This window comes from Diadema setosum, chromosome 3, assembly GCF_964275005.1.
Source record: "Diadema setosum chromosome 3, eeDiaSeto1, whole genome shotgun sequence".
NCBI classification, from domain to species: Eukaryota; Metazoa; Echinodermata; class Echinoidea; order Diadematoida; family Diadematidae; genus Diadema; species Diadema setosum.
In genome coordinates, this window is record NC_092687.1 from 18,436,130 (window position 1) to 18,459,909 (window position 23,780).

The 23,780-nt window shown below is 38.8% G+C and overlaps 1 protein-coding gene across 1 annotated transcript; it reads left to right on the forward strand.

Moving 5' to 3' along the window:
- Positions 1-905: 905 nt before the first annotated feature.
- LOC140246661 (uncharacterized) lies at positions 906-22,296 on the forward strand. The gene is made up of 16 exons (XM_072325999.1): positions 906-1,064; positions 2,844-3,073; positions 3,834-3,961; positions 5,034-5,125; positions 6,299-6,520; positions 7,702-7,868; positions 8,170-8,244; positions 9,437-9,501; positions 10,711-10,796; positions 12,275-12,342; positions 13,526-13,646; positions 14,210-14,283; positions 15,443-15,511; positions 16,769-16,981; positions 19,960-20,215; positions 22,157-22,296. The coding sequence occupies exons 2-16, from the start codon at positions 2,852-2,854 to the stop codon at positions 22,294-22,296; spliced, it is 1,998 nt and encodes a 665-aa protein (XP_072182100.1). The 5' UTR covers positions 906-1,064; positions 2,844-2,851.
- The last annotated feature ends 1,484 nt before the right edge of the window (positions 22,297-23,780 follow it).

Sequence of the window (23,780 nt, forward strand, 5' to 3'; positions counted from 1 at the left end):
GAAAATCGTGTTCTTCATTGTTTTCTGCTCAACCATAGAATAGGCTACTTTATCTGTCTGTGTTTAGAGTGTAAAATTTACCAATGAATATGATTAAAAAATAACCTCCCCTGGCTGGCCCAGGGGCCAGGGCCAGGGCTACATTTGTATTGCCAGGCCCCCTGTAGGCTGTACCTAACTAGTTGCAGTAGGCCTAGTAGTATTCTTTCAATCTAATGTCAATGACATGTCGCCGACACAGCATCAAACAGGACCCACCAGCAATCAGGGCCAGAATAAAGAATAAATTTACCCTGTTCAAGCGCCCAGGGACCAGGAGCAGCCAGTGCAGGGGACGCCAGGACTGCAGGGACAGTAAATTTATAGGACCCTATGTGGTATTGCCGTGCTATGCTTCATGGACATCAATCCACTTCTTCTGTTTAGCTGCCTCCTCCAGTGCTGAAGCCTCTTGCATCTTCGATCTAACATTAGACTTATGGGGTATAGAAACTAAAGCAAGCCGCCCATAATTCAACCAAGCCGCCGGGCATGGACCTGGCTATGCCTTACTTTACGCGCAATCATATTTAGGCATGGGAGGTTGAACCTTTGTGCTGTTTTGTTTTGTTTTGTTTTGTTTTCTGCTTTTTTAATAGATCTAACGTCGATTATAGTCGCCAGACATTCACATCACATGTAGCGTGTGCCCTGATCGAAGATCAGCTGAGGCGACAGATTTTCATAGCTCTCAAAAGACATTCCTATTTAATTCAGAGCCTATCGTTGGTTCGCCAACCTGGGAGTGCATAGGAAATACATGCAAGTGGCAACTATATGGTAATTGACATTAGGGTCTAATAGATCTAATTTTTCCTCTATTTTGCAGATCTAGGTTCTATAGTGTGCAGTAACCTATAGCTACACAGCGAGCCATCTGACACCGTTTTCATACTCCCTTTCTTGGCTTGGGCACTTGGGGCCTTGCTGAAATTCGTCAGAACATCAAACTCGCGTATCAAGGTCAACTGTTTCAACCATCAAAACATTCATTCTGTGGTGATCTCGGGACGTCAGTCACACAGGTAAACCAAATGAGAGGAATAAAATAACTTGTGTAGCACAGACAGAGTCTAACTACTGTAAAACATGATATGTTCACGGCACGAAATTTTCGCGAATTGGAGCCGACGGCCCTTTTCATGGCATGAAATTTTCGCGAATTGCCACTGGCGTTCAATGCATATAGTGTAGACAAGAAATTTTACGTGCATTTTAATTTCGCGAATCTTGGCGCTCGCGAAATTAAAGTGCACGCGAATATTCCTCGTTGTATAGTATCCCCCGACCCCCCCCCCCCAATCTCTGTTTGTCAATATGCTCTTGCAATTTGATGATGATAAATCTTTTGTAGTATGTGGGACATTGGATTATCCACAGCCCACATTGTAGGTCATATTGCAAATGATTGAATATAATATTATATTAAATGGGTTAGTCAAATACTGGTTAGTGATTGGCTAAACACAGTCACGTGATGGAGGTACACTTGTTATGTTCGCCCATGGGCGAACATTCTTGTTATGTTCTCCCATGGGAAAACATTTTCACGTAACAAATACCCACGCGCACAGTGAATTTGGCTCTGCGCGAGCTAGCGCGATCGAGTGCATTGTGCGCGTGCTGGACCTTTACACTAAGCGTACCATGATATCAATAAGGTACGATGTATGGTTTGATACGCCACTTTCAGAGCGTGAAATCAATTGATAATGATGGTATTTGACTAACCCATATAATATAACAAATGATGACTTTTGTTGTCGGGAACGTTCGACCCTCAGGGTTTGAAATGCTATTTCGGGAGGCTATAAGTCCCTCGACTTCGTCTCGGGACTTATAATCTCCCTCAATAGCATTTCAAAACCCTTCAGGTGGAACATTCAGTATGTTCCCTCCCCCGCCAGTCATCTATATAATATTTGCATGATTGCTCTTAAAAAAACTATAAGTTGTTTAACAGTGCCTTAAAACAATAACGAAAGAAAAATAATGATGTTATGATTGATTCAATGACTGAACAAATAGTAAAGTTTGAGATGTTTGATGAAAATCTCCAAAGAAGGAGAAAGACAAATATTTATATCTTGGAAGCTCATTCCAAAGTCTAGGATCACAATCATGCCAGCAAAGCACTGTCACCAGCCTTCGTGTACGTAGTACATACATCCATGGAACCAGGAGCAGGGTACTGTTGGTACTAGAGCAAAGACCAGGATGTACATGTATACACTGATGTGGAAGAGTTAATGTGTTTTGTAGAGCTCTTTGTTTTGGATATGCATGCATGTTGGGAATACATGTATGGAGAAAAGTTTATCAAGAATATTTATGGAGACAAGTAATAACTTGTAAAATGCATAAAAACTTCTCTATTACAGCATTTCATCATATTCTTTGAGAGGATTGAAACATTGCAAAAAATATACAAGAAGAAGAAATTTTGGTCCTATTTGAAGAGACACAATCTAGTGTACCAGGGTCAAAGATACTAATTGCTACCGTGTAGAAAGTCTGTCTTCCCTTACATTTATGAACAATTACATAATGTGGTTTATATCACCACTGCATTTCTAGACCAGCCATTGGTATGCGATATGCAACTATGAGATTATGTAATTCATGGAATGAATGTGATTCTCAATGGGCAAGCCCAATGTAATGAGTAAAAACAATGCAGTCCAGAGAAAAGGAGAATTACCAATAGACACCACTTTGACACTGCACTCTTTCTTTTCACCAATGAAACTACATGGAGATCTTCCAATTTGCACCTTATTGCCAATTTCTTCTTTCTGTCTCAGGTGTCGCCATGCCGACAATTGTCGAGATCACCGATGATGTGAAGGCTGAGGAGCAGGCGCCGGTGTTTGTCACCGAGGTTGGCAGTGAAGTGGAACCTCCCGGCACCAAGAGCACCAAGCCTGCCAAGGCATTGCCTACAGATGGTACCACTGGTGAGGGAGATGAACCGCAGTCAACTCCAGTGGAGCCTTCAGTCAGCAAAGAGAAAGAAGACACCCCCTTCGTTAAGGTCAGTTGCTTTCGAGCAGACCATAGAAATCTAGACCTGTTTTATGATTATATTTGCACTGTTTACAGGGATATGATATTAAAGGCAAAATATACCATTTGCAGAAGAAACAAAAACCCAGCACCAGTGCTTTAAAATAGTTCTAAAATGTGAGTTAGGGATAGAAACAACTGCTGTAAAAAATTGAATCTGTATAATCGATGTTAAGCATTGTTAAATACACAAAATGTGAACAATAGTTATAATAAAGAAATTTTCCAGACTAGTACCATCTACAGTCATGGTTTAATGAGAAAAATACTGATATCTCCTTATATTTTAGGCTTTATTGCAAAAATTTCATATGGTAGGATGTTTTGTGATACAACAGACCTACACATATGCATCAAATGGGATATCTTGAACATTTTTAAATTACTGCTCCCAAAGGTAAATAGGACCTTTGAATTCAGGAAAATCAGCAATTTCTATAGGCATCTGCCCAAGTACACTCAAGACTAGTCTTAAACAGATAAATATCCTTTTGTATAGGAGGAGGAGAAGAAGAAGAAGAAGGGGGAAGATTAGAAAAGAGTGGATGATATGGAGGAAAAGCTGAGTTCTATTGAGAGAATTGTGTGCTATGGCTGTTTGATATTGTCAGTTTGTTGTTGTTGTTTTTTTGACAAGAAGGTGGATGATGGAAAAAAAGACAATGATTATGAGGAAAAACCAGCTTCGAAATTGATAGAAATATATTTTGTTTTAATCGTTTCTGTAGGAGGAGGAAGAGGAGGAGAAGAGAGAGGATGATAAAGAAGAACCAAGCTCCAAGGAGAGAGACAGAAAGGAGGATGAAGAGAAGGACACTGACTCCAAGAAAGCTGAGGATGATGATAAATATCCCAGGTAAGTTAAGCAGGCTTCTCTTTGTAGTCCCTGTCTCTGCATTGTAATCACCTCTACTGGGAATTTAGTAATGGAGTCTATCATTCCTTGACTGATGGATAGTAATCGGTCATTCTTTCACAAATTCGTGTGTTACATTAAAGTCAGTTATTCATGTGTTCATTCATTCATTCATTCATTCATTCATTCATTCATTCATTCATTCATTCGTTCAGCTGTTCATTCATACATTCATGTAATTGTTTCATATATACATGTACTTGTAGTTGTTCATGCAGTCAGTTATTTGGTCAGTGAATAAGTCAGTCAGCCAGATATTATTTTATTCACTTCAGTCTGACATACAAATTTCATTCATTCATTCATTTATTACCCCCACCAAGGGAGGAGGTTATGTTTTCATTACCGTTTATTTGTTTGTCCCTGTGCAAAATGAATCAAAAAGTTTGGAATGGATTCGGTCGAAACTTGCAGGAAAAGTTGAAAATGACACAAGGAACAGATTATTAAATTTTGGTAGTGATCCGGAAACTAGTATCGATTTTGTGAAGGATTTTTTGATATTTTGGCAGGTAGGGTCCATGAACTTGTAGTACTTCAAGCTGTGCACTTCGGTGGTTTTCATACGCACACTTAAGTGCATGCTCTACTGTGAGGCGCGCCGCGCAGCTGAGGGTTGATGACGTAACAAAAGACTTGTGTATTGGAAATTCGGGCAATTTTTAGCAAGAATATGGGTGTAAATCACTGATCTCTATGGAAGAACAAGATCATTGGTGGAAATGAGCTGCTTGGCAGAGGTCTGCGCTCTTAGAGTGCTTCCCTAGTTCATTCATGCATTCATGTATAGTTGTTTCATTTCGTTGTTCATTCAATCATTTAGTCATGCAGTCATTATAACCAGTGAAAGAGTCAATCAGACAGATTCTTCTTCATTCAGTTAGTCTGCCACACAAATTTGATCCTTTCTTCCTTCCTTCATTCACTCAGTTATTTAGTCAGCTTGCCCAATCATTTAGTGCTGATTACAGTACACTTGTACATTTACCTCTCTTTTTTCTTTCTCCGCCAGAATGACAGAAAAAGCCCTCATGGATATCTGCAAGCAGCACAAACTCTACCGAACCCCAGAACTCAATGATGTCCTTTACTTGCACTACAGGGGTAAGTGCCTCTGGACATATGTGTAAAGTAAATGGTTTACTAATTTTACCCTCTTTTTCTGTGTGTCTTGTCATATGGCTAAAATAACACCTGTGAATAGATTGCGATAGACCTGCTTTGAGGGCCTTGTTGAAACTCTGTTATCCCATCTTTGTCTATCATACCTTTATGTATTAAAGGCATAATTTACCATCTGCAGATGAAACAAAACCCAGCATTAGCGCTTTAAAATAGTTCTAGAATGTAAGTTAGATAGAAATAACCACTGTGTATTTGAGTCATAAAAAATCAATGCTAAGTATTGTTAAATATACAAAATGTGAACAATAGTTATAATAAAAATGATCACTGACTGAACCATCTACAGTTACGGTTTATTGAGAAAAATACAGATATCTCCTTATATCTTAGGCTTTATCACGAAAATTTTATATGAGAAGATGTTTTGTGGTACAACAGACCTACACATATGCATTAAATGTCATATCTTGAAATTTTTTAAATCACTGTTACCAAAGGTAAACAGGACCGTTAACCTCTGCAGGGTGCTACATAATCACTTGCCCGATTGCCCAGGGCAAGTGAAAATCAAATTTGACCAAGTGTTTTTTGAAGAATGAGAACAAATGCTTGCTCGAACTGGGCAAGCAAAAAGTTTTGAAGCCATCTTTTTCACTTATTCCCCCAACACACCCACAAAGTCAACCATGCAGAAGCCCAAAGTTAATGGATATTTCGTGTTGCAACACACTTTATATTTCATTTTAGCAACTTTCCAACATTTACGTGAAGAAGCCCCAGTGCAATGCAACAGCAACACTTGATTGGACCAAATTTGTTACTCCATTGTGTTTAAGTGTGCGAATCAATGTTTGTTGTTTATTCCAATGATTGTGTTTTATGAAGCCCTTAACTAACGCATGATTTTCTATATTATTTCCTTATATTTTGGACTTTCTCTTCGGGCAAGTTAAAATTAATGATCAGGCAAGTGTTTTGCAGCAAATTTGAAAATCTGCTTGCCCGACCAGGCAATTGATGAAATAAAGTTAGGTAGCACCCTGCGTATGTAATAATACCCTCCCTTATCCCTCTCTGCATCAGCAGACTTGATAAGTCTTCCTATGTATTCTATCTCTTGCCTACTTTCTCCTATATATTTTGTCCCACCAGGATACACCCGTATCGAAGGCCTAGCCAAGTACACAGGGCTGAAGGCACTGTACCTGGAGTGCAACGGTTTCCGTAAGATCGAGAACCTGGAACACCAGACGGAGCTACGGTGCCTGTACATTCAGCAGAACTTCATCGCCCGGATTAGCAACCTGGAGCGGCTGGAGAAACTGGACACCCTCAATGTCTCCAACAACCAGATCAGCAGGATAGAGAACATTGGTGAGTGTGCGTGCTCATCTAGGCAGTCATGCTGTCAACCCCATTTTTTCACAGAAGATGTACAATACATGAAAGTTGCTATTCCCTATGTGGTTTATATGTTGAACACAGGTACTTTCCGGATGAGATATCATTGTTACTGTGAGAATGATATACTGTCAATCAACAGTCAACAATCTGTCTGGATAATATGTAGTTAGGGAGGGGGAGGGGGAGGGGGAAGGAGTTTGCTAGGATGGATGATGGTAAAATTAACAGGATATGATGACATAGATGGTATCCCGGGGTACCAAATAAAAATCAGCCATTTTGTTGAATTATTTTTTTTTTTTAAAGGTTGTACCCTGGGTTGCCAAAGAGTGGAAATTATTTTGGTGCTGGAGCTAGTGCGCACTACACTGCACTTAACTACACTGCACTGCACTGAAGAACACGCTATTGCTAGCACAGTGTACCATGCATGCATAGTATAACATGCAGTGGCATGGGAATGACTATGTACACGCACACACAGTGCAGCATTTCTCTGCGGCTGTCCTCGAGTGGACGTGAGGTGGCGCTACACAACTTGGAACCCTGGGGACCCACGGTACCCCGGGGTAACGCATGATTCATCATATGAATAATCATGGAACTAGAAATAAAAAAATAAGAAAGACATTTACTCAAAATTTGACAAATGGATAAAGATACAGCTATGAGAATCATATATATGATTATTTATTGTTATTTAGCTATTTTAGATGTTTTTGAAAACTTGTCATCTGAAGCGAACAGTTATTCACATGCAAGCACAGGTTTGAATTAAAAGAGAATTGATTGTTCAGCCTGATAATAGAAACACAATAACAATGAATATCAAAAAGAAATCAGAATGAAATGAAAAAAAATACAATTAATGCACAATACCACAGAAATGTTATTTCTTGGACTTGACTGATTAAAACTGCCTTTAACACCTTCCACTCACTAGCCTTCCTTAGACCAGAACAAGCTTGTTTCTTGGACTTAAAGACTTCAACGATGTCTTTATCCCCTTCCCATCTATCTAGCCTGCCCAAAACCACACACGTGGTGTTTCTAATACTTACCCCTTTCTCTCTGCGCAGCCCGGCCGAAATCACAGAAATCTTGTCTTTAAAGAGTTAAACAGTTTCTTGAGCCCTTTTCATTCCATTTAGCCTGCCTGCCAAAGCTGAACACGCTCCAGATCGCCCACAACAGATTGACCTCGGCTGATGACCTCTCCGAACTGGCGCGCTGCCCAAACCTCAGCGTCGTTGACCTCTCACACAACCGCATCAACGACCCCAAGGTGGTGGAGGTGTTTGCCGCCATGCCCACGTTGGTGAGTCAATCACAAACTGTTTCAAGTCAAGGGGAAGATGATTATTCTTCTTTGCTCTGTGGTGACATTCATGTCATTTCTTTATTTGTCCCAAGTTATATGTAAAAACATGGCATGGAAATTTGGTTTTGTCACATGTTCACAATGAAAACATCTGAACAACATATACAAGAAGAAAAAGAAAAAAGAAAGACGAAAGAAAGGAAAAACCTCAAAGCTTGGCAAGTTGTGGCCAAGGAGTGCATGGCAGGTTTAACTGTTATTTGATCCTCGTTTTCTGTTTGTGTTTTCTTTCTACCAGCGAGTGCTCAACCTGATGGACAACCCAGTCATCAAAGAGATCAAGAATTACCGGAAGACTCTCATCAGAGACATCGTAAGTTTGGATTTTAATGTTTATATTTTCATAGACTTTTTTAATAGTTAAGTTTAGTTTCGAGCTTAGCGATGTTCGCAATAAAGCCGTTCCCGATTATTCAGTGAGCATCAAGTTGTTAAAAACATTCAGGACAATTATCCCCCGAGGGCAATTACCCCCCGGCTAAATACTGGTTAGTGATAAGGTTAGAGTAAAGAGTAGGGTCAGGGTTAGGTTTAGGGTAAAAGTTTGGGTTAGGGTTAGGGTTAGGATTAGGTTGAGGATTAGGGTTAGGGTCAGGGGAAGGGTCCGGGGTAATTGCCGAGGGGGTAATTGCCCTAGACCCCTTAAAAATTCCATTGAGCAAAACACTAATCCTCGTCAGAGACATTGTTAGTGTAGGTTTATTTATCTATTTATTTTTTGAAGGTTTGTTTAGTTTCTTGCTTAGAGGTGCTGCCTCTAAAGCAGTTCCTGATTATCGGATGAGCATTGTACTAGCCTGCTTCCTTGCTGGCTCAATATCAGAGTAGTTACATATTTACGTTGTAACTCAGCTAAGCTCTGACTCTTATAAGTAAGAGAAATTGTCAATTTGAGTACCTTTTCTAGCTTAGTTCCACTTCCATTGCGGGTAAATGACTGACATACAAGTATATGAGAATAGGAAATATAGAGATCATAACATTTGAGTTTACAAGTACGTTTTGTGGTAATCCACAGCAGATGACACAAAACTAACAATAGGCATTCTAGTCCTCCCAAATGCACACATGTACATTGCAGAATTCTGTCATGAGTGTTTTTTTTTTTGTTTTTTTTCATCTCTCTCTCTTCATGTTGGTTTGGTTTCATTGTTGTCAATGTCCAGTCCCACTGCCGACTTGATCTCGAAGGTGTGTTGACACAAATTTTAAAGCCATTTTTACACATTTTTAATGCAAAATTGAATGAAACAATTCTTACGTTTTTAAATTTTTTAATGCAAAATGAAATGTAAATCATATCTGGTAGTTCTTATTACTGATTCATCTACTTTCATGTTTATGTTAGAAGAATGCATTTTAGGTTTTGATACAGTAGTATGGGTTACCTGTCTACAATAAGATATCAGTCATTGTCTGATCAAAATGTCAGATTCATTTCGAAGTTCTCACAGATTTCTTCTCTTTGTATTTTTTTTTTTTCATAATGTTTGTAATCCACGAAGAAAAATCTGACGTACCTGGATGACCGGCCAGTGTTCCCCAAGGAGCGAGCCTGCACACTAGCATGGTGAGAGAACTAAATCTTTTCCCCCTAATATCCCCACCTTCTCCCCCTTGGGACCTGTTGGGACCCCAGAGATCTGAAAAATAGAGAATCAAAAAAAAAATGTATATTCTATAAAACCAGAAATGCTCTTCATCATATACAAATTAGCGAGTGTTCTTTCAAGTAAGCTTTTTTGCCAGATCCAGTCATGGCCCCCTTGGGGTTCATTCCCTTAATGTTCTTCATATGTGACCGTGCATGACAAAACAAACGAAAAGTCGCGCCCCTTGATTTTATGTGAGGACTCAAGAAAGATGAAACTGGTCAACCGAGTCAATTTTGAGTTCTCCATATTTTCTGAAAGAGCTGTACTTCTTCTACATTTTTCGTTAGTTTGGGATCATAAATTGAATGGGAAAGTGGGTTTTCAGCAGTTTTTCTCCAACCCCTTTTTTGTAGAGTATCGTGATCAGGTTTTTCTTAGAGTCCCCTTTACATTTCTTGAAAATCCTTTGCACACTCTTCACTTTCAACTTTTGAAAGGATGATGCTACTGCTTTGAAAGTTGACATTTATAATGAACTGAATGTGTTAATAGAGCATATTCAATTTCAGCTTAATCTGATAATCCCTTCATTGTTGCTACAGTGGTTTACATCATGTTTTTTTCTCCCATTCATGGCACAGGTAGCACGGCTTAGTAAAGATTAAGTGCTTGAATAGACCCTATACTTCAGAGCCTATTTTCTCAGTTCAAACTTTTCCAGAGTGTGTGCTTTCCATCCAATATTTATGTAGGTAAGGAGAATCTATTTGAATTGGGTTACTGTAAAAGTGGATATTTTCGTGCGACTAATTTTTCGCGCTCGGCGGGGTAAGAAGAGTTTCACATGTTTTTAATTCCGCAGAATTAAGACATCAACTATTGGAACATATGGCAAACAAAAATATTCATGTGCTTTTATTTTTGCGCTAGTTTCGGGTTGCACGAAATGCGTGAAAATTTCAATGTCACAAAAATTTCCACTTTTACAGTATACACCATTTTAAAGCTTAGAGTCTGCTCTTTCTGCCCTTAACTAAAAATCCATGTCTGGTGACTTTTTGTTGGTTTTGTGATGCAGGGTCACATATTAAGTACCAATTTTGTTGTGGCAATTTTTCGTAAAGTATCAATAAGATGTATTGATATATTAAACCTCTTTGGTTTATTTTTTTATTTTTATCCAGGTGGAAAGGAGGTCGTGAGGCTGAGAAAGCTGAGAGGGATAGATGGATCAACAATGAAAGGCAGAAGATCATGGATAGTGTCAATGGTAAGATACTGTCCGTTCATTGAGGACAGTGAGCTGATTTGATAGTTTACCTGTTACCTGTCTATTTTTCTCTCCCAAATTGATTTACTGCTTTTGGTGAATTCCCATGGATTTGTTATCATAGTTGTCATATTTTTCAAATCATTCTGCTGATTTCTTTCATTATTTGCTGTGGTATCCTCAAATTGATTTGCTGCTAGGAAATTGGTACTGTTGTATTACTTTTGATTCATTGGTGTCATGATTGGCATTTAAAGTCCATTTTTCATACTCTGTGGGTTGAACAATTTACGGCAAAAGTGGAAATTTTTGCACAAAGACTTTTTTTTTTGTGTGAGAGGAATTTTGCATGTTTTCTTTCAATTTTGCAAATGGTCACAACAATTAAAGGACAAGTTCACCTTCATAGACATGTTGGTTTTGTGAATGCAGCAATATTAGTAGAACACATCAGTGAGAGTTTGAGGAAAATCCGTTCAAAAGTTATGAATTTCTGATGTTTTTGCTCAGTCATGACTGGATGAGAAGACCACTATAGCTTGTGATGTCACATGAGTACAACGACATAAAGAAAGTATAAAGAAAATTCAACATATTTTTACTTTTCTCGCGTAACAAAAGAACACTCAACTTCTCTCTTTCAGAAGGCAGGGGAAATAATATTACCCTTAACATACCTCAGTAGCAAGTCAAAGAAATGTGCACTTTATTCAAAAAGTAAAGTTTTGTGAAAATCTCTTTTTATTTTCCTTATATCATTGTACGCATGTGACATCATACACTGTGGTAGTCTTCTCATCTAGCAGTGACTGCGCAGATACTTCAAAAATTCATAACTTTTGAACGGATTGTCTGATTTTCCCCAAGCTTTCACCGATGTGTTCTACTAATATTGCTGCATTCACAAAACCCACATGTCTATGAAGGTGAACTTGTCCTTTAAGCAAACACTTCAAGGAACTCACCACTGCCACAGCAGCCAAACCAGGGCTGTGGCCGCATAATTATACTTCTGTAAAAGGTACCTGGTGCGCATTACGATTGTAAATTCACTAATATGCTTCAGGACTAGTGAACATAAAAATTACTGCGAATAACATAAATATACCAACCTTGAAATCAACAATATAAAATACTATTACATATAACAAGCAAACAATTTGCATATTTTTCTTTTCATGCTACTTTCATGTTGTGCATGAAATTTACGAAAATTTCCACTTTTACAATATTTCTTTGATTGCCATGCCATTCTCCAAAACTTCCTGTTAGTTGGATCTGTGTTGTTGAGGCTAGATGCTCTAGCACTTCTTCAACAGTTTCCTTTCATGCTTTGCGGGTCTTCTTTTCTGCTCGCTACTGCTCTGAATTTTCCAGTAGCCAGCAGACAACTTTGTGCAAGACCCTGCAAAATATGAAAGTAGACTATCTATAATAAACACAAATAGTTATTCTTTCCCCCTCCACCCCCATCACAGCTCTTGCAGAGATCCGAAACAGGAACATTAAGAAGCGGGAGGAGAAGGAGCGGAGGGAGAGGGAAGAGGTGAGTTAAAGGGGCATTCCAGATAATTTTCATAATTTCACATCATTTAGTACGTAAATCAGCAGCTCCATGTATAAATTTGGGGAATTTATTGTGGTCCTTGAGCAGAGAAACCAATACTCTGAAAAATCTTTAAACAAATTACACTGAACAATGTTGATGACATAGAGCCTCGCATATTTTAGAAATATAGCAGTGTAATTCCACTACAATGCCACTTGCTTAGCAAGTTAACCCATGCAGAATATATGCATGCCTTCTTCTTTTGTTGTGCTTCCTTGAGCCCCAACTCATGCATTCTTATGGTGAGGCTGCCATGTCATCAACCTTGTTCATTGCAATTTGTTGTAAATTTTGAAAACATTCTTATTTCTCATCCCAATCACTATAGATTCTGAAACTCTGTATTCGGTATAACCAATTTATAGTTGTTCAAATGTAAAAGTCTGAATATTAACCGGAGGTCTCCTTTAAAGCACAAGTTCACCTTCATAGACATGTGGATTGAGTGAATGCAGCAATATTAGTAGAACACATCATTGAAAGTTTGGTGAAAATCGGACAATCCATTCAAAAGTTATGAATTTTTAAAATATTTGTGCAGTCACTGCTGGATGAGAAGACTACTACAGTGTATGATGTCACATGCGTAGAATGATATCATAGGGCAAATATTAAGAAAATTTCACAAAATTGTATTTTTTGAAAAAAAGTGCACCTTTCCCCCGACTTGTCACTGACATATGTCAAAGGTAATGTTATTCCCCCGTCTTCTAAAAGAGGCAAGTCAAGTGTTCTTTTATTATGTGAGAAAAGTGAAAATAGGTTGTTTTTCTCTTAAATTTTCTTTATATCGTTCGACACATGTGACATCACAAGCTCAGGAACACTCCTGAAGTGCTCCGAACTCTGTATAAATAGTCGCCATTGTTTAGAGTGCTCTGGAAGTGGAATGCGGTGCTCACTGTGCATACAGTTTGTATTTTAGAAGTTCCTGTGCACTTATAGGTTACCATGACAGTTATGCCCCTCTCAGCCACTTTGTGAGTGGTCTCAATGAGCAGCAACTCTCTGTGTGAACAGACTCAGAGGGGTGTGAGTTGAAAAACTTCAGGAGCGCTCCTGGTCCCACTTTGTGTATAAACGGAGTATTTTATTGATTCGTGAAATCTTTCCCTTGTAGAACGGAGGCAACCTCCCGAAGAAGGTGGAGATTCCGGACCCGGAGACCTTCATCCACCACCCTCCGGAGGATGAACACCTCTTTACTTTCAATGTGGAGAAACCTCCAACAGGCCAGGAAGGTAAGGCGTGGGTCAAAGGTCACCATTCAGATCTTGGGGCCCAAAGTCACAAAGGTAGTTTTAATCAAATCCATGGTTTGGATAAAATTTAGTTCCTGAACTAAAACAAGCATGAAATAAGCATACCTTGAACATGTGACTATCAAAGTGTGTTTGTTACAGGATGTCTGTTAGTGGATATGATGGGTCATATATTTGTTTCATGTATGCCAGCAAACTTTGGAAAGTGCCTAATAGTGAATTCAGTCTATTGAGTCACAAAGTCATTTCATTGTGTGTTCATTGACTAAAAACTGTTGTAGAAGTATGATAGTGATATTATTGTTTTCAAGTGTTCTAACACTGATGCACACAACACTGTATGTCATTATGCAAGGCTGCACACTGGCACAGGACCGACGGTCCCTGACCAGTAAAAATCAGTTTTGGACCAGTAACTTTTTCAGGAATGGACCAGTAATAAGTGGAAAAATTGGGTAGTGTGCAGCCCTGCGTTTTTTTATATCAATGTCAATATATTGTTTTATTTGTATTTTTAAACTGTCATTCGTTGCGTTTCACAGCGCCACCGACCAAGACGGAGCCCTCGTGGTCAGACGAGAGAGAGCCGGACGACATGGAAAAGATAGACATTGATGTGAGTATACCATTGGCTCTCGATCCTACACTTGTCTTTCCACATGATGGTAATTACTGCCATCTAGAGATGTTGAATTAAAATTCAATTGTATTTCCAAGTTACTGTATATGCCATATACTTGACGAGTCTAATGTTTTGCAAATCGGGACTTCCCGACAATTTCCCAAGTGGTTAAATTCATGATCATGGAGTTCACTACTGAACGGAGAAATGTATGCGTGCACGTCACATTCATGTTGGGATGAGAGTCAATATTTTTGCTTGTCTTTAAATTTATGAATAGCACCTGACCTGCAAAATCTGCGAGAAATAAAAAGCTTGCAAAGTATTCCACATATACAGTTATGTTGGAGATGAGAGCAGAAAAAAACAATAACCCCAAAAGACCAAAACAAACCCTATGCTAAATAGAGCAAAACAAAAGATACAAAAAGAGATGTGCATGTGTCTTTACATTCAGTGGTTGGAGTTCAGATTATATCCTTTGGAAAAGAAATACTGGAAAAGTGGATATTTTTTTGCAACTAATTTTTTTGCGCTCAGTCGGGTAAGAAGAGTTTGGCGTGTTTTTGCTACCGCGGAATCAAGACCTCAACTACTGGAACATATGGCAGGCAAGAATATCTGCGTGCTTTTATTTTCGCGCTAGTTTGTGGCTGCGCAAAATGCACGAAAATTACAACGCCGCGCAAATTTCCACTTTTACAGTATTGATACTACTTTATGGGCAGCAGTTATCAAATGTGAAATTGATGGAAGTTGAAGACTTTAAAATATAAGTTTCTAAGTCTATTTTGATTTGCTTGATTTCATTTTATTGATCAACATTTTTTTTTATTCACTTCATCCTTTCCGTCACTTTTATCTCTCTCTCTCTCTCTCTCTTATCCCTTTCTCTCTCTCTCTCTCTCTCTTTCTATCTCTTCTCCCCTCTCTATATGTTATCCACACTCTCTCTCTTACCTTATCTCTCTTATCATCTCTCTTAATCTCTCTCTCTTTTCCCTTCTCACATCTCTCTCACTCATCCCTTTTCTTTCTCATATCCTCAATGTTCTCTCTCTTATCCTTGATCTCTTTCTCTTCTGCCCGCTTCCTCTCTTACCCCCTCTATCTCTCACCCCCGCTCTCTCTCTCACGTGTCCTCCCACCACAGGACTTACCTGATCTGGAGGAGATAGATGAGGATGAGATGGCAGAGTTATGGGCCACACCCTCCTCCAAGGTAAGACTTCTGTAAAGATAGCAGTAAGTGTGGTTGAGCATTACAGTGTGTGCTTGTCTGCATTGCATCAACATAATGGCCTGTGTTCACAAAGATGGTTTAAATTTAGTCCACGGTTTTCGGCAAATTTCTTGTGCGTAAATTACGTGTGGCAGATTTTGTATGCCAGTAGACATCCAATAATAACCAAAAGCTAATACATGCATCTGAAAGTTTCTCCTATTTCTCGCTTATTTCAGACCATGGACTAGATTTAAACCAAGGTTTTGAGTGAGACCACCTTCATGAATACAAGCTATTGAACATAACCTACATGATTGTAAGAAGCTGCATAGTTTTCGAGGTTTGAGTTGACCACATGAAAGGAGGAAAATCAACCAACCGAATTGATGGGAGTTTCATAAAAATCAGCACTACACATACATAGTTATTTAGTGGAACTTTAACTTATTTTCACAAACAGTAATGTTGCCTGTGACCTTATTATGCAAATTACATGAGATCATTGTCTAATACCTCTGGACCATTTGACATTGTTCTTTGAGTAAAACTTATGCAAATCGTATTTGATGTATGACTTTCATAGCAACTAAGACCATAGCTCACCTATACAAGTTGCCATTATGAAGACATCAAGACAATACAAGGAACTGCCCTTTGTTGTATAACTCAAACCTTTCAGGTGCTTTTTGGCTTTTGTTTACAACTTTGTGTGCATGGTTGTTATTTTTTTTTAATATCTAATCATGTCAAGGGGCACGAGGTATCAATATTTACTTTTATGGTTGTCTTAGTAGTTTGTTTTTTTTTTCTATTGAACATAAATATGTTGTGTACTGCTATTTTTTTTTTTTTTTTACTAAGTGCTTGATATCTTTTCTAATTGATTGATTCTACAACAAACATGAAATTCAGTGAACAATTTTGTGGACTTAATGCAGGCAGCCCCCCCCCCACAACCCAACAACAAAGCAATGCACATTCCAGACACAATTTTGCTGAAGGTGAACTGTTGCAAATCTTGTAGTACAGTACAAGACTTGAAGTATGATATAAATCGAAATATTGCTTTTAAAACAGATATTCTTATGCCCAAAGTATAACTCTTTTCTGAATCATTGTCATCTAAAAATGTTTGAAGAATGAGGTGATGGGGTATTTTGTAAAAACTTGATATCAAATCTGGATGGCCAATCTGACATACATTCTAGAACACATTAACTATGTGAGCTCACACTTGATGCTGCACCCTTTCAGAAGACATTGATCGAAGACATCACTCCGGCCAAGGAGGCTGTTGCCATGGCAACGGATGACAGGGCGCTAAAGCCGTCAAGAGGCGGAGGCATTCTGATAGAGGAGCTGGACACGATGCAGATTGAAGATAGCGGACAGAAAGGAGCGGGGGATGCTATGGAGTCCTCAAAACAAACACTGATTGAGGAGATTTCACTTGATAGTAACAAACAGGTAAATTATTTCTCTCATACCAGAATCTGCTCCCGTTGTTGTCCATGAACTGTCCATAGATTTCCAACTTGGAGGAGCAATACCGTGGGCTAAATCTTTCTGTTCTCTGTAGAAAACTTGAGAGTTGTTTACTCAAATCTGTTTGAATCATTAATACTACTACTACTACTACTACTAGTACTACTACTACTACTACTAATGATGATGATGATGATGATGATGATGATGATGATAATGATAATGATAATAATAATATAATAATGATGATAATAATAATAATAATTAATAATAATAATGATAATAATAATGATGATACTAATAATAATGATAATAATAATAATAATAATAATAATAATAATAATAATAATAATAATAATAATAATAATGATAATGATAATAATGATGATAATAATAATGAGATAATAATGATAATATTGATAATAATAATAATACAATACATTTATAAGGTGCCTAATATGGATGTTTCTAAGTGCACAGTTTACCGGAAAATCAATATTTAGTCCAAAATAATACAAAAATACAAATACAAAAATGCCAAAAAAATAAATAGATACAGTGTATAAATGTGTTTATTACTAAAAATCAAAATCAGTGTGCACCTCCATCAACCAACCCACGACTGGACCATTTCAAAGGACATATTAATACATTCAGTTGTATGTTTCACATAGTGCAGAGTCACAAAGAATGTATTGCTCAATGTACTGCAAGGGGTTTACTGAAGTCTGTGACTTTATTCATTCCAGTATTCATGTATTCCTTCTGTTGTCAAACACTCAAGGTTTTGGCTTGTCTTTTTTCCAAAGGTCTCCTTCTTGTTTGAATGTAGCAAATGATGCCTTAACATGACTGTGTTCAGACTATCAAAGCACTTGAAGTATAAATTGATTAGATTGTGTTCAGACTGAACACAGTTTTCTTCTTCCTCTTCCTCTGTTGTTGTACTATCCAATGTTCCATAGGGAACCAACTGTGGGCAAGTGAGCTAGTGTGCAGATGTTATTGACACTGGAGAAAAGAACTGATTTTTAATTTCTTTGCTTGCTGAAATGGTTATAACCTGCAGTTTGGAAGATACTTTTGTTCTAGGTTGATGTTGTAAACTTAGACAGTTGGTTCCATTTTGGTATCGTAGGTGGAATGGATGAAAATTTATAGCAGTGTTTTATCTGCTGGTATGGGGATAAGAGCATGTCTGAGATTCCTTTGGCCAGGTACAAAGCGCAGACAGCACCACAAAATGACGAAACAATCCACTATTGCTTTGTGAAAGTTGGTTTACGTTGATGAGACTGTGTTCAGTTTACCACGGACAGTTTGACAGGATGAATTAATTGGACTGTGTTCAGACTGACTCATGTTGTACAAATTGATTAAATTGTCTTCAGACACGGACGTATTGCATAGTTGAAACTGTTCAGACTGAACACTGTAGTGTGAACTAGTTGGACTATTATCAAGCTGAGCACAAACAGTATGCAGTAACCTGTTGAGGACGAGTCCCGAGTGTACTCGGGCAGGTGCCTATGGGAAATGTGTGTTGTAGCAAAATCAGTCCATCCTCAGCAGGTTAAGGAGACTGTGCTCAGGCTGATCACAGATAGTATTCATTGAGAAGGATTTTGTTTAGCCTGACTGCACAATGCAGTAGAAATTACTGGCTATATCCCTGCTTGACCATAAAACTGACATTACATCTTCTTAATGTATTGCATAGTGAAAGTTGGTATCCAGCATAAATTTCTTCAGATCATCCTGGACTTTTTTAAAGAAAATGTTACTACTGTGGGCGTTGGACTTCTTCACAGTACAGTCAACACAAAACACTCTTCATGGCCTCACATAGAAAATTCATCTCTCACAGCGTACTGCCTGACCAAGGACAGACTCGCTAATCCTCTGAAAATAGACTAACACTCTCATTGCCGTACTGCAACTTGTGTTAACACAGAGCTGATGGCATCTTAAGACCATGGTCTTTAGGAGGTTAAAGTTAATTTCACCTCACTTTTTTCGTGAGGGAAGGAAGAAGCAGACACTTGCTGTTGTTGTATAATAAAATTGCCAAAGAAGAAGAAAAAAAATGATCAGTTCTCCTGGAGAAATTAAAGGAAGTATTAGTCATGGAGCAAGCAGATTTTCTGTGATGTTTCAGTAGTTTGATTTCCAAAAGCATATTTCATTTGGCCGTGCTTGCCTTGAAATGATTAACCTAGTGAGGACAATATGGTTTTGCTATAACACGCATTCCCCATAAACACCTCCTCAAGGATACTCATGACTAGTCTTCAGCAGGTTGATGTCTGGAAAAGACAAATATTCATATTTGCTATTTGAGCCTTTCCTCTGTTTCATTATATTTTGAAGTGAAGAACTAGACATTACACTTTTTGATACAAAATATGATTTGCTTTGATGACATGTATAGTCAAACCTGTCTTAGCTTATAGCGGCCAACGAAAAATCCCCCGCATGAAATTGCTGTATTGTAGTCTCTCTATTTAGCGGTCACCAGCCTAACGTGGCCAGCAGCCGCTCATTTTGTATCTCTTGGTAAATACGAATGTATCTAACTACGTATAGCGGCCACAGAAATTTAGCTGAACCATTCAATCAGTTGAAACTACGTTAGCTTTTACGTTTATTGTGTAAAGTCTATTGAGTCCTTTCAAAAGAAACAGAAGTAGGCTATAAGAAAATTTAAAATGGAGTAAATTGTACAAAAAGAAATCCAATATTATAGCTGCTTATGCAAACTTATTTGCTGTTTTTTTTTAAAAGAATAACATGCAGTATTTAAATACAAGTGTTGAAATTCAAATGGCCACCGACCTGTCTATAGTGGCCACTTTTGTCGTTTCCCTTGGGTGGCTGCTATAGACAGGTTTGACTGTACTTACAGATGCTCTGGTAACACTCAACATTCTGTGTCACTCCAATCCCTGATATTTTAGCAGCCATCAACTGCTAGTGGGGGCAGTAACTTCCAGCGACAGAAGGCAGAGTTTGCCGACCTGGAGACGAGGTTGCCCCGCAGCTGGCAGATCCTGGAGGAGTTTGAGGGGCGTGCTGGGGAGAAACACTCCGGGGACGAGGTTGCTTCAGCAAGCTGCAGCAAGCCACTTGTGCAGGAGATTGACGCTGGGGAGGAGGTTGACAGCGAGAGCAAACCAGTGGAAGAAGGCAAGGAAGAGGAGCTAACAGCTGAACAAGGTGAGATGCAAGGTTATTTTGTCTCATACAGTTAGCCCGTTCCTTATGCAAGTCTGAGAATGTTTATTAAGCTTGGACCCCATTGAAGAACAGATCTATCATGTAGATAGATCGGAAATGGGCAATCCACCGTTACATATATTATTATCATTGTCACCTGTCCATTTGTTTTCACAACTCTCATTGTGTTTTGATATTTCACCCGTGATTCTTGTTTCAATTATGGAATGTTCAACACTGTTTATATTTAATATGATTTTACTGTTTTGGAAATAAAAACAAACAACAAACAGAACCTAGCCTAGAGGTTTCAGTACATTCAATACTTATTACCAGGGTGTAAATAATAAAGCCCATATTATTGAGTTACCTTATAGTCATGACGCTCCTTGAAGAATTTCTCCTTTCCTGATGTGACCTGAAACAAGAAAGTCTTTTCAGGCGACATTTTCTTAGTTTTTGTGACGCAAAGTTCCCCCTTTTCACCAACACTTCACCCTTATAGGATAGACTTTTTTCATAAGAAATATCAATGTAAAAATAGAACTTTGAAAAAGTGTAAAAAAAAACAGCTCCACTTCATGTTCAGGTCGATTAAAAAAAAAAAGCCAATAAGTGAAATTGACTGATAAATTTTGTTGAGATTGAAGTTTTAAGCAGGAATATAATGGAATGTAAAAGTTGCGTGTGTTAAAAAGACAAACAAACTGTGATAATAGTCACAGTCATGTACATTTATGCAAATTAGATCATATGATGATGTTATGCAGACAGGTAACCTTATTCATGGCCCTACTCACCAACCATGCCCTTCAGCATTTGCCTACAGTTTGTTTGAAGAAGTTCACTCATTTAAGTACTGGTACACGTTATACAAACTTGGCACATATTCATCAGTGTTTATTACCACTTTGACTATGGCATCACATGCTTCAAGTACACATGTACTACAAACCCTGGCACAAATTTTACTTAGCATGTGATTTCACCCTCTTGGCTATTTCAGTGTGTGATAGATAAATCACTGTACGCTACACACTGGAGGCTATAGATTTATTTTATAGTTACTTTTGGCAAAGCCTGTGATGGGCACCCAAGCCTCTGTGGAGACATTACATGCTACTAAACCTGAACTTGTGGATGATGTGTAGGGTTTTAAAGGAGTTTATCCTTCATGCCGTATCATTGGCAAAATATGTGACCCGCTACCACAAAAGGATCTAAAGTCACTGACGGTTGAGCCGAGAAAATCGAGTTTGAAGTCAGATCATCAAAATCAGTCAAAAAAATTGGAATTCTGTTTCTGGGATAATTTTGTAGTCTAATCTTTTGTCTATCATCCGCCAAAATTTCGAAGCTAAATGATCAAAGCAAAGTCAAGAAATCAGCTTTTTTTTCTGGGCCATGATTTTCCGACTTTCAACGTAACAGACACGGGTCCGAAGATTTGGATTTAGCGCGGCACCTAGACTCCGCCCTTAGCAATGAGGGAGTGATCTAATTGGTCAGTGTGTGGCATCTTGATTACTGATTGGTCGTGCGTAGACCGCTGGCGCTAAGCTTCAATGAACATCGCGGCGGTTGCTAGGAGCGTACCTTCTACTGTTAAGCGGTAAAAACTGTCTTGCCTCCACTTGATCCTGATAGCGTCGGAAGGAAAACTTTGAAGGTGTTTTTCTTGGAACTCTGATTTCCGCATTACATGCGCTAATAAAATCATCGATATCTCCGCAACCGAGTACTTTTATGAGTTTGATGAAAAATTGATTTTGAAATGGCTGAGATATCAAATGAAAAGTGGGACCCACATGTTATTATGATTAGTTTGTTTTACTGGGGTACACTGTGGTGCATCATATGAAGATCCTTGACTGTTTTTGTTGTGAACTGCCGCCATCTTCAATGTCCCTCCCGATTTCTCTTTTCTTTGGTGCACTGCAGCCCGGCAGAAGGAGATAGAGCAGAAGATCTGGGAGCTGGCATCGTCAGCAGGATCCACAGTGGACCGCCACGAGACGGGAAGTCTGAACAGCGAACTCATGAGAACACTGAGAGCCAAGTACCAGGGGATGGGACCCTAGTATAGGGGGCTTTGGAGGGAGGAGGGGTAGGTTGGTGAGTGAGTTTGGTCTTTTGGTATGAGTGCCTTATTACACAAGTGTGTAGTGGACAAGGATGATGTACATATAGACTGGTGACTTTGGGCTGGCCCCACTATATGTGTGTGGGGTAGGTATTCCTTTTATATCGCTGTGGCCCCGCCCACTTGTGAGAAGTGGGGGCTGCACTGTGGTATTGTGAATGAAACTCTAGACACATAGACAGTAAGTCAGTGGTTCAAATCCAGCCTGGTGTGTGGAAGGGAGACCTTTGGTATTGCGGATGAAGCGCTGGACATGTAGACGGTAGATCAGCGGATCACATCCAACCCTGTGTGTGTGTAGGGAGGCCCTTCGGTTTTATGGATGAAGCACTGGATGCACAGACATTTGAAGATCAGTGGTTCAAATCCAGCTCAGTGTGTGTAGGGAAGCTCTTTGGTAATGTGGATGAAGCACTGGACACATAGACGGTAGATCAATAGTTCAAATCCAGCCCAGCATGTGTAGGGAAGACCTTTCTTATTGTTGATGAAGCGCTGGACACATAAACAGTAGATCAGTGGTTCAAATCCAGCCCAGTGGAACATTTGTGGATGAGATGCGTCGAGCACCACCATCCCTCTGTACCTGGTGGGTATATATAACTGGAGGTACCTGCCAATGTTTGAGAGATGATAGGGACAGCACCCCCATTGGAGGGGAATGTCTATGCTAAGGAGACCACCCAGGATAGATAGGACCAAAACAGCTGAATGCTCTTAAAGGGATGTTATAGTTTTGGTTGAGATGGGGGCTTCAGATTCTAACTTCTTTGTGCGATGATTAGAAACCACTTATGAAATGTTAAAGAGCATAAAATTCTAAAAGGAGTTCAAAATTTATTTGATGAAAATCGGTTTTGAATTGGCTGAGATATTCCAAAACAAAGTAGAACAAAGTGGTCCTAATAAAAAGTAGGTCCCACCTTTTGCTAGGACCTCTTTGTTTTTGGATATCTCGGCCATTTCTAAACAAATTTTCAGTCAATAAACTTTGGATTCCTCTTAGAATTTTATGCTCTTTAATATTTCATAAGAGGTTTCTCATTATCTCACAAAAAAAAAAGGTTGGAAACCTGAAGCCTCATCTCAACCAAAATGATATCATCCCTTCAAAGTTGTAACCTTTCTTTAGACCTTCTTTTGGAAGAATGTTTGGATTAATACTGTCACACAACTGGCTCCTTGTTTGGGTATTTTGGCAATGACACTTATTGGAAGATGAAAGTGGGAAGGTTAACTCTTTGTGTACTGTGGTGTAAAGCCCTCATGCACCATGTTATTTTTAGACCACAGCACAAGAGGGCTTTTGAAAAACATTCTGTTTTTGCACAAGCCATGCAACTTTTTATGAAGCATTTATGCCAGAAAACTAGAAAAAAAAAATGTTGTGGAATAAGTTGCAAGCTTTGTCATGATGTACAT

Excerpts from the sequence above, each read along its gene's own strand:
- LOC140246661 (XM_072325999.1), top strand. The coding sequence starts at position 2,852 with ATGCCGACAATTGTCGAGATCACCGATGATGTGAAGGCTGAGGAGCAG. Across the intron at positions 5,126-6,298 it reads CCTTTACTTGCACTACAGGG|GATACACCCGTATCGAAGGC; the intron begins GTAAGTGCCTCT and ends TTGTCCCACCAG. Across the intron at positions 7,869-8,169 it reads TTGCCGCCATGCCCACGTTG|CGAGTGCTCAACCTGATGGA; the intron begins GTGAGTCAATCA and ends TCTTTCTACCAG.